We start from the raw sequence: 14,375 nt of genomic DNA, 5'->3' as shown, positions 1-14,375 counted from the left end.
CTGAACCCCCAGTTTGATCATGATGGTAGAGTGGGGGGTACACTGGAAATGAGATTACCAAATGTAATTCAACACAATATTGCTAGCACTGATGGTCCAACTCACCTCGTAGATGGTAAAAATAAATAAAGACAATGTACGACTGAGCACCAAATAACTCTTAGCTCCTTCAGTAATCACTGTTTACCAGTAGATGTCACTTTCTGCAATAAGAAAACCCACCAAAAACGGATGCTGGAAATCAGAAACAAATACAGAAATTGTAGGAAAAACTCAGTTCTGAAGAAGGGTCATTGGACTCGAAACATTAACTCTACTTTCTCTCTGCAGATGCTGCCAGACCTGCTAAGTTTTTGCAGCAATTTCTATTTCTGTTTCTCATTTTTGACATTAGACAAGATATTGGTTCAAGAAGCAGAGATGGGTATCCACAATGACCTATCTTTGCAATTCACAGATGCAGTCACATTGGTTGTTGAGGTTCTTCCATTATTTGGGGTTCAATTAATATTTTGGACTTATCCTTTATATTTCCTCTTTTTATTGTTAAATCAATAATAAGCCATTCTGTGAGGAAGAGAATATTAATGGGGGAGGGGAGGTTAACCAGATATCAGTCATTGGTAATCCATTAAAAAGAGACAATTACGCAGAACTTAGAATTGCACGGTAAAGTAGTTATGAGTCAGCATGGCTTTGTCAAGGGGAGGTCATACTTGACAAATTTGTTACAATTCTTTAAAAAATAACAAACAAGTCAGACAAAGGAGAGCCAAAAGGTGTGATCTATTTGGATTTCCAGAATGTCTTTGACAAGGTGTCACACAGGAAGTTGTGAAATAAGATAAGATAAAACTTGGCTGACCACAGAAGTAAGACTGACTGGTCTGTAATCGCCAGAAATTTCCCTACTCCCCTTGTTGAAAAGAGGAACAACATTCGCCTCCTTCCAATCCTCCAGTACAACTCCCATGGAGAGTGAGGAGGCAAAGGTCTTCGCCAGTGGTTTAGCAACCTCCTTTCTCTCTTCCCGGAGCAGCCTACGATACATCTGGTCGGGCCCTGGGTACTTACCAATCTTAATGTTTGACAAAATTTCCAGCACATCAACTTCAGCAATCTAGATCTTGTCAAGCCTGTATTCCAGCTCCTCAAAGTTCTCATTCACAAGGTCCCTTAGTGAAAACTGACGCACAAATCATTCAGGGCTTCTATCTGCTCAGACTCCTCACACAAGTTCCCTACGCTATACCTGACCAGCCCTACCTTCTCCCTGATCATTCTCTTACTCCTCATATATGAATAAAATGCAAGTTCTTTGAGGAGGTGACAAGACAGGTTGATGAAGGTTGAGCAGTGGGTGTGGTGTACATGGACTTCAGAAAGGCATTTGATAAAGTTCTCCATGGTAGACTCATTCATAAAGTCAGAAAGTATGGGATACAAGAAGGTTTGGCTATCTGGATTCAGAATTGGTTGGCTGACTGAAGGCAGAGAATGGTTGGAGATGAAAATTATTCTGCCTGGAGTGCATCCGCAGGGCTCTGTTCTTGAGTGTCTGCTCTTTGTAGTTTTTATAAATGACTTGGATGAGGAGGTTGAGGAGTGGGTTAGTAAATTTGCAGATGACACAAAGGTTGGAGGTGCCATTGAGAGTATCAAGGGCTATTAGGGGGCGGCACGGTGGTTAGCATTGCTGCCTCATAGCACCAGAGACCCGGATTCAATTCCTTCCTCAGGCGACTGACTGTGTGGAGTTTGCACATTCTCCCCGCGTCAGCGTGGGTTTCCTCCAGGTGCTCTGGTTTCCTCCCACAAGTCCAAAAATGTGGAGGTTAGGTGAATTGGCCATACTAAATTGCCCGTAGTGTTAGGTGTAGGGGAATGGGTCTGGGTGGGTTGCGCTTTGGCAGGTCGGTGTAGACTTGTTGGGCCGAAGGGCCTGTTTCCACACTGTAAGTAATCTAATCTATTGCAGGCTGCAGCGCGACATAGACAGGATGCAGAGCTGGGCTGAGAAATGGCAAATGGAGTTCAACCTGGATAAATGAAGTGGTGCATTTTGGAAGATCGAACTCGAATGCTGAATATAGGATTAAAGACAGGATTCTTGGCGGTGTGGAGGAACAGAGGGATCTGGGTGCGCAAGTATATAGATCTCTCCAAGTTGCCACCCAAGTGAGTAGGGTTGTTAAGAAAGCATATGGTGTTTTAGCTTTCATTAACAGGGGGATCGAGTTTAGGAGCCGCGAGGTTTTACTACAGCTCTACAAGTGCCTTGTGAGGCCACACTTGGAATATTGTGTCCAGTTCTGGTCGCCATACTATAGGAAAGATACAGAGGCTTTGGAGAGGGTACAAAGAAGGTATACCAGGATGCTGCCTGGACTGGAGGGCTTGCCTTATGAAGAGAGGTTGACTAAGCTTGGACCTCTCTCTCTGGAGAGAAGGAGGAAGAGAGGAGACCTGATCGAGGTGTACAAGATAATGAGAGGAATAGATTGAGTTAATAGCCAGGGACTTTTGGATTAGTGGTGCTGAAAGAGCACAGCAGTTCAGGCAGCTTCCGAGGAGCAGTAAAATTGACGTTTCGGGCAAAAGCCCTTCATCAGGAATAAAGGCAGAGAGTCTGAAGCGTGAAGCATGGAGTCAGGAATAAAGGCAGAGAGCCTGAAGCGTGAAGCGTGGAGAGATAAGCTAGCGTATCTCTCCACGCTTCAGGCTCACTGCCTTTATTCCTGATGAAGGGCTTTTGCCCGAAATGTCGATTTCGCTGCTCCTTGGATGCTGCCTGAACTGCTGTGCTCTTCCAGCATCACTAATCCAGAATCTGGTTTCCAGCATCTGCAGTCATTATTTTTACCTAGCCAGAGACTTTCCCCAGGGTAGGATTGACTGGCACGAGGGGTCATAGTTTTAAGATATTAGGAGAAAGGTATAGAGGGGAACGTCAGAGGAAGGTTCTTTACGCAGAGAGTTGTGAATGCATGGAATGCATTGCCAGCGGTGGTGGTGGAAGCAGAGTCATTAGGGACATTTAAGTGACTGCTGGACATGCACATGGATAGAGTGAGTTGAGGGGTGCATAGGTTAAGTTATTTTATTTTACGTTAGGATTAATTCTCGGCACAACATCTTGGGCCAAAGGGCCTGTTCTGTGCTGTACTGTTCTATGTTCTATGGTGTTAAGAGCAAAGTACTGGCATGGATAGTGGATTGGCTGACTGGCAAAAGATAGAGAGGAGCGACAAAGGTGACTTTTTTAGGATGGCAGCCGGTGACTAGTGGAATTCGACGGGGTCAGTGTGGAACCACAACTATTCTTGTTATACATCAATGATTTGGATGAAGGAACTGAGGGCACAGTTGACATTGGTGGAGGGACAGGTAGTGTTGAGGAAGCGGAGAGGCTACAGAGGACTTGGACAGGCTAGGAAAATGGGAAAAGAAGTGGCAGATGGAATACAATGTTGGAAAGTGTCAGGTTATGCATTTTGGTAGGAAGAAGACAGGTGTAGACTATTTTCTAAATGGGAATTGCAGTCCTATTTCTGGATTCCTTCAGGTTAACATGATCGTGCAGTTGGCAGTTAGGAAAGCCAATGCAATGTTAGTATTTATTTAGAGAGGGCTAGAATACAAGAACAGGGAGGTTCTTATACTGCTAAAACTATAAGGCTCTGGTCAGACTGCATCTGAAATATTAGCAGCAGTTTTGTTACCCATACTAAGGAAGGATGTTCTGATCTTGGAAGGAGTCCAGCGGAATTTTACAAGAATGATCCAGGGATGAAGGGTTATCATATGAGAAGTGGTCGAGGATGTTGGGTATGTACTTGGAGTTTAGAAGGGTGAGGATCGTCTCTTTGAAACTTACAGTAAACTGAGAGGTCTGCTTAGATTGAATGTGGAGAAGATTTTTCTATTAGTAAGAGAGACTAGTACCAGAGGGCACAGACTCAGAGTGAAGGGATGACCCTTTACAATTTAAATGAGGAGGAATTTCTTCAGCCTAGGATGGTTAATCTGTGGACCTTATTGCAACAGAAGACTGGGGAGGCCAAGTCATCCAGTGTATTTAAGGCAGGGATAGATAGATTTTTGATTGGTAATGAGATCAAGAGGAGAAGGCAGAAGAAAGGGGTTGAGAAATATATCAGCCATGATCAAATGGTGGAGCAGACTCGATGGGCTGAATGGCCTACTTCAGCAGGACTGGAGTGTCCAAATTAGGTGAAAGATGTTAAGTAATTGTGGTAGACACATGGAGATAGCTTGAATACCGCAGAGTGGGAAATACTCATTTTGGCAAGGTTAGGACATCACAAGGAGTGCCAGAGTGTGGTATGGGAATTATGTAGAGTATGCACATAAGTGTATACATTAGACCAACTAGTCCAATATGGTTTCACATGAATTTTGTTTACCTCACTTCAGCTTATCTTTCCATTCCTTTTTGGTTTCCACATTCATCTGGTCACCTATTACAGGGTATTAGCTATTAAGCCTCAACCACTTCCCACAATTTTTATTGTCTCAATAAATAAATTTTTCCTCATTTCCCTAGTATACTTATTAGCTAAAAGTGAAAATTTTGAGGAGTACTGACAACAGCTATATTCAAAATGAGGAGAGAAGGTGAAAGAAACCAGCTCGGTTTGGCAGAGCGGTGTGCAAGATCAAGAATGAAGGAATCATAGCCACCTATAGCACAGAGAAAGGCCTTTTGGCCCACTGACTCTGCTCCAAGGAAAACAACCCCAGTCTGTCAAATCTTTCATCAGAAATGAAACTGTCCAGCTGAGGCAACCTCCCGGTACATCTCCCCTTCACCCTCTCCAGTGAACTCACATCCCTTCGATTATGTGGATTCCTGAATGCTCTACCTACGACCGAACTAACATTTTATACAGTTCCAGCACCACCACCCTGTTAGAACATAGAAGAATACAGCGCAGTACAGGCCCTTTGGCCCTCGATGTTGCGCCGATCCAAGCCCACCTAACCTATACTAACCCACTATCCTCCATATACCTATCCAATGCCCGCTTAAATGCCCATAAAGAGGGAGAGTCCACCACTGCTACTGGCAGGGCATTCCATGAACTTACGACTCGCTGAGTGAAGACCCTACCCCTAACTTCAGTCCTATATCTACGCCCCCTTAATTTAAAGCTATGCCCCCTTGTAATACCCGACTCCATACGCGGGAAAAGGTTCACACTGTCAACCCTATCTAACCCCCTAATCAGCTTGTACACCTCAATCAAGTCACCCCTAAACCTTCTTTTCTCTAATGAAAACAGCCCCAAGTGTCTCAGTCTTTCCTCATACGATCTTCCTTCCATACCAGGCAACATCCTGGTAAACCTCCTCTGCACCCGTTCCAGTGCCTCCACATTCTTCCTATAGTATGGCGACCAAAACTGCACACAATATTCCAGATGCGGCCGCACCAGAGTCTTATACAACTGCATCATGACCTCAGGACTCCGGAACACAATTCCTCTACCAATAAAAGCCAGTACGCCATATGCCTTCCTCACCGCACTATTTACCTGGGTGGCAACTTTCAGAGATCTGTGTACATGGACACCAAGATCCCTCTGCTCATCCACACTACCAAGTATCCGACCATTAGCCCAGTACCCCATCTTTTTGTTATTCTTCCCAAAGTGAATCACCTCACACTTAGCTACATTGAATTCCATTTGCCACCTTTCTGCCCAGCTCTGCAGCTTCTCTATATCCTGCTGTAACCTGCCACATCCTTCCTCACTGTCAACAACTCCTCCGACTTTCGTATCATCCGCAAACTTGCTCACCCAACCTTCTAACCCCTCTTCCAGGTCATTTATAAAAATGACAAACAGCAATGGTCCCAAAACAGATCCTTGCGGAACACCACTAGTGACGGCACTCCATGAAGAAACTTTGCCATCAACTACTACTCTCTGTCTTCTTCCATCCAGCCAATTCCTAATCCAAACCTCCAACTCACCCTCAATGCCATATCTCCGTATTTTCTGCAGTAGCCTACCATGGGGAACCTTATCAAACGCCTTACTAAAATCCATATATACCACATCTACCGCTTTCCCCTCATCAACCTCCTTCGTCACCTTTTCAAAGAATTTCTTAAACTTTATGCCTCAGTTAATAAAACCAAGTATACCATATGCCTTCTTAACTATTTTATTCACCTATCCTGATGCCTGAAGGGATTGCTGCTGTCCAAGATCATACCAAGGTCCCTGTGATCCTCAGTGCCTCCCAGGGTCCTCGCCTACTTATCATCTGTTTGTCCAACCCAAGTGCATTACCTCATGCTCCAGACTAAATTCCATTTGCCACTGATTAATCCATTTAACCAGCCCGTCTAAATCTTCCTGTAATCTAAAAGTACCCTCCTCACTATTTGCCACCCCACCAATTTCGGTATCATGTGCAAACTTGCTGTTCAAACTTCCTATCAGAGTGTTCACAATCTGATTCTCTAACACTGTCAAAAGCATGCTCTACATACATTGATTTACTCATGACATGGTTACAAAGCCAAACAATTCTCCTTACCTGCCAGAAAACAGTAGTTCCCAATGTCTGCTGAGGAAGGAGAAGGCCAACCACCTAGAGAGAGCAGAAGGACTGATTAGACAATGAACCGTATGAACCGCATACTGGATTGTTCAAAATATAAAGGTCAGATAAGGTTCAAATGAATACAAGTCTTCTGCCTACCATCCACTCTTGCTTGGTTCCTGGTCAACCAACAGATCTCATTTAAACTGCTTGTGTCTGTGTTAAAATCCCTTTGCTTATATTATCTCCATAAAATCCCCTCCAGAGAACCTTCATACTTTCCTCTCTGGCCTCTTGAATGTTCCAGTGGTCACATGCCTTTAGCTATCTGGATCTGAGGCTCTGCAATCTTCCGTCTTCCAATTCTTCCACCTTCTTTACAAAGCTCATTAAAAAAAAACTACCTCCAAGATTTTAGTCACCCCCTCCTAATATCACCTTCTTTGGCTCAAAGAAGGTTTCCAGCATTAAAAGCAATAAAGACAAATTAGCCAAAATCTATCAAAAGCTCGAATTGACTGAAAACCAGACACTTCTCTTTTCTGTGAAATCGAGGACGACTTGCCTGCTTTGCAGCTGTCCAATGTGACAGGCAGTACACACACACATTCTGAGGTGGACAACCAGATGCAATATTGGTATACACATCACAAGAGGCATCCAGGGACTGTGCATCAAATGGGCATTTTAGTTTCTTTGCATCTAAAAAAATGAGACTTAATGTCTATTTTATGGTCCACCTCCCTAAATGTAATTGTTTTCCTCTGATTGCAGCCACCAAGGATGGTGCTCAACTTAAGCCATAAAGGAATAATTTCCAACCTCCACCAGAAAATGTAACAATATTTGCCTGATTACAAAGGTGGGCAGTGAAATAGTGCGTTAAAAATATCTGCATCTGGCCAGTGGTCACCCCATTTCTGCTTACTATCTTCTCAACCATTGTAGCTTAGGGTAGCTTTGATATGCTCAATCATGGGGTATCAACCTTACATTGTGAGCAAATGGCTAGGGCTGTATTCACAAGATTGCCAATAGGGCTGATCGTAGTCCCCACAGAATTGTGAGAATGCCAACATATATACTGACCTGTGAAAGTAGACTTGTGCCGGACAGGAGTAGGTAATCAACAGATTTCTCAACTTGTTCATTGGGGAATGGGAGCTTGGTTTGACTGCTCAATTTCAAAGGTGAATTTGAGCATAGGATGAAGTCTACTAAGGTGTTTGAGGAAATTCTCAGATGCAGATGTGGATTCAAATATAGTAAAAGTTTCATCTACAACTTGAAAGTATGCAAGGTATAGAAACTTAGTGGTCATTCTACTGAGAATACTTCTCATCCACACACAGTAGTGCTGAAACTGATAAATTCACATATATGATGAAAGTGACTAAGTCCTACATCCACATTGCCATGATATTGTGACCTAACAAAAATGCTAATGGCTTAGTGGTATGTTCATTTAAGACTAATATGTCAAAAAAATGCACTGTTGTTTGCAGGAAGAAGGAATATGTCCACATATTGTTGGAGCAACATTGAGGGCCGAAGGGCCTGTTCTGCACTGTATTGTTCTATGTTCTATATTACAGCTTTCTCAATGAATAAAGTGCTCTGGTGACAGCCAATCCCAGCTGCGTTCTCATGAAAAAACCCCAACCAGAGTTGATCTGCCTCGAATGCATTTAATCAGTTAACTAAGGTTGACAGTAAATAGTTCCTGATGCATCTCAAGAATGATGGATCAACACAGTATGCATCGTGAATTGCAGATTTTATAGGTATACACAGTGAGAGCACAGAAGTTGTCACTGAGCAATCACTGACATAATAATTACATATGGCCTTTACCAAGATGATTCCTATAAATACTTACAATTGGGGTCCCAAACGGAATATAGCCTGTAAGGAAGGAATAAAAAGACATTAATGCATCTTTTTACTGTCTGTTTCTCATTTATTTATTCACTATTTATTTACTCGTTACTCGTGGGCCGTGGGCTTTGCTGGCTGGGCCACCGTTTATTGCCTGTCCCTAGTTGTCCTTGGGAAGGTAGTGGTGAGCTGCTTTCTTGAACTGCTGAAGTACATGTGTTGTTGGCAAAGGAATTCCAGGATTTTGACCCAATAACACTGAAGGAATAGCAAAATATTCTAAGTTAGAATGGTGAATGGTTTGGAGGGGAACTTTCAGGTGGTAGTGTTTCTATGTATCAGCTGCCCTTGTGTTTCTGGATGGAAGTAGTCCTGGGTTTGGAAGGTACTGTATAAGGATCTTTGGTGACTTTCTGCAGTGCATCTTGTAGATGGTACAAATTGCTGGTACTGAATGTTGGTGCTTTGTCTGGATGGTGTCAAGCTTCTTGACTGTTGGTTGGATTTCACAAGTCCAGGCAAGTAGGGAGTATTCCATTACACAACTAAGTTATGCCTTGTAGATGGTGGACAGGCTTTGGTGAGTCAGGAGGCAAGTTACTTGCAGCAGGATTCCTAGCCTCTGACCTGCTTTTGTATTTATGTTGAAGAGCTTATGCTCGAATGTTGACTCTCCTGTTCCTCCGATGCTGCCTGACCTGCTGTGCTTTCCAGCATCACACTTTTTGACTCTGATCTCCAGTGATGGTAATGTCATTGAATGCCAAGGGGTAGTGGTTAGATTCTTCTCTACCCAGGATCTTAGATTCTAATCTTTTGAATTACATTGGACAATAGCATGCTCTAAACCCTTGCACTCATCAAACATTTCAGTTTGTAACCTACTAATGTGTGCTGTATTTTTGCATTCATGCAGACATTGTTGCACTGATTTGCAGTGATCCGACTGTGCAGGCAGTGAGGACTGTTACATCATCTCAGCAGGAAATCAATGTTCCAACCTAACGTTACTGGACCATCAAATTTTAAATCCCGGATTTTGGCTTATTTATTTGTAAATTTTCTCACGTCTTAGCTAGGAAACATGGACTTCTTGTTCTGATACACTTTTATTAGCATTCCAGTTCACTTGACTAACCATTCTTTAGATAAGAATGGTCAGTGAAAGTACACAGGTTATGTTTCACTATAGAAGCATACCAAAAATGCACAGAGCTGAGTTCATCTATCATCATTCATTGTTAATGCTGTTAATCAGAATTGTCCAAATATAAGTAAGTCTTTTCTGCCACCAGTATCACAAACAGTAATTTTCAAGTTCTTCCAGATCAGAAGAAATAGGAACAGGAGGAGGTTGTTTGCCCCTTGAGCCTATATTCAATAGGAGCATGGCTGAGCTGACACTTCTCACGTTCACTTTCCTGCCTTTTCCCCATAACTCTTAATTCCCCGACTGATCAAGAATCTAGGTATCTCAGCCTTAAATATACACAAAGACTGCTTACAGCTCGCTATGGCAAGGAGTTCCAAAGACACACAATTCTCTGAGAGAAGAAATCCCACCTTATCTCAGTCTTAAATTGGCACTCCTTCTACACATTACTGCTCCAGCTAAATTTATTACTGCTTCTGACTAAATGCCATGAGCTGCAAAACAATTTTATACTGAAACCTGTAAATTGAGAACAATTGGGTACTGCTGGGGATTTCCGAAAGCAGATCCACGGGTTCCTGTTGTGACATTACAGACAGCACTGTGGGCCTTTCGTCAATTCTAACAAACTTACTGATGGCCTTGCTTACTGCTTGAATTGGATTTTGTAGTGAGGTGTCCTAATATGCAACATTACATCTTCAAACTCCTCTCTCCAAAAAGAAAGGTCCCAGGAAAATGGAGCAGACCATATCTGTCAAAGTCAGGGCTACTCACCTAAATACCCTAAGGCATGGAGAACAAAAGGAGGGTTACAATCTAGCAGGCCATAAGGTACGGATTATGTTTGTTTATTCTAAAATTACTTGGCATAAATTGACACCCTGTGAGTCTTGAAGCTATATGCCAAGAAGTGTCACGACTGAGTTGATCATCAGAGTCTGAGAGCAATCCTGTGCCATGAAGGTTATACTGACTCCCTTAAAGTGTAATCTGTCCATTATTTACATTAATTAAGTTTTACACAATATCATTTGTTGAAGGGTATCAAATCTTCTGCATTGGAGCAGCAGATGTAAAAAATTAATCATGAGATCCTTAGTCTTGTAATGTGAGCTGGAGTTTACACTTCACTGGTGATTTGAAAGTGGGAAGAGGGGTAGGCCTGTAAAATACAACGTGAGGTCATCCTACCCTCCCAGACTGAAACTTTGAACACGAGGAATAGTCCCACAGCTGGCCCTCCTTTGGGCCTACTGAGGGCAATAACTAGTCAATCAATAGTCATTGAAGGGCTTAATCCTATTCCTACCAGTCAGTTACGAAGGAGGCCCCTGCCATATGGGAAGCCCAGCAGCTTCAGCTGTGAGCTTCTGTTGGGAAAGCTGGAGGGGGGAGGTGGTTGGGGTGAGAATCTCCTGTTCAGGTTCTTTTAGGCTGCTTTAGACAACGCTCAAGGTCATCAGCTTTTTAAACTCCCACTTACCCATTACACTAAGACCCCTAACTTAGCTGGGCCCTTTTGCATGGTGGGCCTATCTGTAATTCCATTAGTGGCCATAGCTCCTGGCTGATCCTATTGGGAAAACAGAGCTGCCAATCAATCCAAACATCTCACCTTACAGTAAGTAATGTTGTTCTCAGCACTAACTTGCAGTGGTACAATTATTGGGACCATGTGTGGGCTTCTCCACAACTTTTTATATTGACCATGCCTCCCTGTAAAATCCAGCTTTGTGTTTCTGATGCCTAAATTGATGTGAGAGCATGATCGTAGAATTTGTGGGAAATCATTTGGCCCATAGATCCTGCGTTAGCTGTCTGCAAGTGCAGTTCAGTCTCAATCTTCTGCTCTTTTCCTGTAGCCTTGCAATTTTCTTACCCCTTCAAATGTTTATTTAGTTCTCTTTTGAAAGGTACAATTGAATCTGCACCCAACATCCTTTCAGGCAATGCATTCTAGGTCCTCACCACTCATTGTGGAAAACAGATTTCTAAATGTTGATATTGGCCGTGCTGGCTAGATACAGTTCATTTCTTAGGCTTACTGTACTGTTTGTTTGTTCTGAATATTGTCTGAAAACTGTTCCTTATAGGTTTCCTTCCTGAAACTAATACAACTTGGCAACTGCTGTCTCATATTCAGCTTGGAACCATCAGTTAGTATGCGCAGTCTGTAAAACATGAGTTTACACAGACAATAGTTCTAACATTGGAGGTGCTACATTTTGCACATACTATACTACAGTACCCAGGCAATAAACTCTGGAACATACTCCCTAAACATGCTCCAATAAGGGACCTCTTCAAAACTACCTCTCTGGCCAATATTTTGGTTATCTGCTCAAATAGTTTCTTCAGTGGTTGGTGTCGAATGTTGTAAGACAATGCCTTATGGGGCATCTTGAGACATTTTACAACATTAAAGGAAACTGATCAGAATTCTACCAGCTCGTTGTTATTGTTCTAGGAAGCAGGAATGTTGGCAAATGACATGCAAATATTTTTTGGTAGAAGGGGAAGGGTGGATAAAGTAGTTAAGAAGGCATACGGGATACTGGCCTTTTTTAACTGAGGCATTAACAGAGGAGGAACACAATGGGTACCTAAACATTTTGAAGGATGCCCTCATAACAACAGGTTCTGATGCTCAATTCATTGATTGTCAGATCTGACGTGCCACAGCAAAACCTGCAATGATCTCCTCAGAATGCAGACAGAGGATATGACCGACAGAGTACCCTTCATTATCTAGTCCTTCCCTGAAGCAGAGAGACTATGCCATGTTCTTCGTAGCCTTCAAAATGTCATTGATGATCCCTAAGCCTCCACTTCTCGCCTTCAAACAACCACCAAACCTTAAACAGATCATCGTTCACAGCATACTACTCAGCCTTCAGGACAACATCAACCTCAATACTGACAACCCTGCTATGGCAACCTCTGCAAGACATGTCAGATCATCAACATAGATACTACCAAAATTCATTGGACTCCAGGCAGGTTCCAGCAGACTGGAAGACAGTGAATGTCACACCGCTGTTTAAAAAAAGGGTGTAGGCAAAAGGCCAGTTGGCTTAACATCTGCAGTTGGGAAAGTGCTGGAGGTTGTCATTAAAGAAGAAATAGCGAGATATCTGTATGGAAAGGGTTCCATCATGCAGACGCAGCATGGATTCAGAAGGGAAGGTCATGTTTGACAAACTTACTGAAGTTCTTTGGTGGATGGAGGAGAACAGGTGAAAGTTGGATTTCTAGAAGGTGCATAAAATAAGGTGCTGCATAAAAGACTCATCATAGGATATGAATGCATAGAGTTGTGGGGAATGTACTAGCATTGATAGAGGACTCGCTAACCAATAGAAAGCAGAGAGTTGGAATAAATGGGTGTTTCTCTGCTTGGAGATCAGTGGTGAGCGGGGTGCTGCAGGGGTCATTGTTGGGCCAGCAAGAGTTCATGACAAATATAAATGATTTGGAAGAGGAGACCGAGTGTAACGTATCCAAATTTGCTGATGAAAGTAAATTGTGTGGAAAGGCAAACTGTGCAGAGGATGTGAAGGGTCGGGCAGATGGAGTACAATGTTGGTAAATATGAGATTATCCACTTTGGAAGTAAAAATAGTAGATCAATGTATTATTTGAATGGTGAAAGATTGCAGCATGCTGTTGTGCAGAGGGACTTAGGAGTGCTCATACATGAATCGCTAAAAGTTGATTAACAGGTACAACAGGTAATCAGGAAGGCAAACGGAATATTGGCTTTCATTGCTAGAGGGATGGAATTTATGAGCAGGGAGGTTCTGCTGCAATTGTACAAGGTGTTGGTGAGGCTGCACTTGGAGTATTGTGCCCAGTTCTGGTCTCCTTACTTGAGGAAGGACAGACTGGCTTTGGAGATGGTGCAGAGGAGGTCCACCAGATTGATTCCGGAGATGAGGGGGTTACCCTGTGAGGAGAGGTTGAGCTGCCTGGGACTGTACTCGCTAGAATTTAGAAGAATGAGTGGGGATCTTATAGAAACATATAAAATTATGGAAGGGATAGATAAGATAAAGGCAGGCAAGTTGTTTCCACTGGTGGGTGAGACTAGGACAAGGGAACATGGCCTCAAGATTATAGGGAGTAGACTTAGGACAGAGATGAGGAAGAACTGCTTTTCCCAGAGAGTAGGGAATCTATGGAATTCTCTGCCCAAGGAAGCCGTAGAGGCAGCTTCATTAAATATATTCAAGACACAGTTGGATGGGTTTTCGAATGGTAGAGGAATTAAGGGTTTTGGGGATAATGCAGGTAGGAGGAGCTGAGATGATGGATAGATCAGCCATCTTAATGAATGGCAGAGCAGCCTCAACAAGCCAAATGGCCAACTCCTGCTTCTATTACTATGAAATGACATGTAGGAACACCACTTACCACGTACACGGCAGATACTTATGTGATTCGGCCAATATTATCCATCTCATATGTTGCAGGCAAGGACACCCCGAGGCATGGTGTAATGGTGAGACTATGCAGACGCTACAACAAAGGATGAACAGACACCACGCAACAATTGCCAGTCAGGAATGTTCCCTCCCAGTCAGGGAACACTTCATCAGTCAAGGACATTCAGCTTCTGGTCTTCAGGTAAGTGTCCTCGATGACAGACTTCGAGATATACAACAATACAGAATTGTCATGTAGAAACTGATAGCCAGGTTCTGTACACTGAAGATGGCCTCAACCATGATCTTGGGTTCCTGTCACCTTACGTTACTGTTCT

The 14,375-nt window shown here is 43.0% G+C and overlaps 1 protein-coding gene across 2 annotated transcripts in view; it reads right to left on the bottom strand.

The window, feature by feature from the left end:
• Window positions 1-14,375, bottom strand: part of LOC122549660 (sideroflexin-5-like) — a 312,948-nt gene that overhangs the window by 177,289 nt on the left and 121,284 nt on the right. For both annotated transcript variants that reach the window (XM_087991972.1, XM_087991978.1), the window contains exons 6-7: window positions 8,459-8,484; window positions 6,574-6,627 (exon numbers count right to left, since the gene is read on the bottom strand). In XM_087991972.1, coding sequence (XP_087848098.1) covers window positions 6,574-6,627; window positions 8,459-8,484 — 80 coding nt within the window. The remainder of the gene's footprint in view (window positions 1-6,573; window positions 6,628-8,458; window positions 8,485-14,375) is intronic.

Source organism: Chiloscyllium plagiosum, unplaced genomic scaffold, assembly GCF_037043375.1.
Source record: "Chiloscyllium plagiosum isolate Xiang-an unplaced genomic scaffold, Cpla_swu_hap1 HiC_scaffold_1, whole genome shotgun sequence".
Classification (NCBI taxonomy): domain Eukaryota; kingdom Metazoa; phylum Chordata; class Chondrichthyes; order Orectolobiformes; family Hemiscylliidae; genus Chiloscyllium; species Chiloscyllium plagiosum.
Note: the sequence above shows the minus strand (reverse complement) of the source record. Positions and strands in the feature narration are given on the sequence as shown.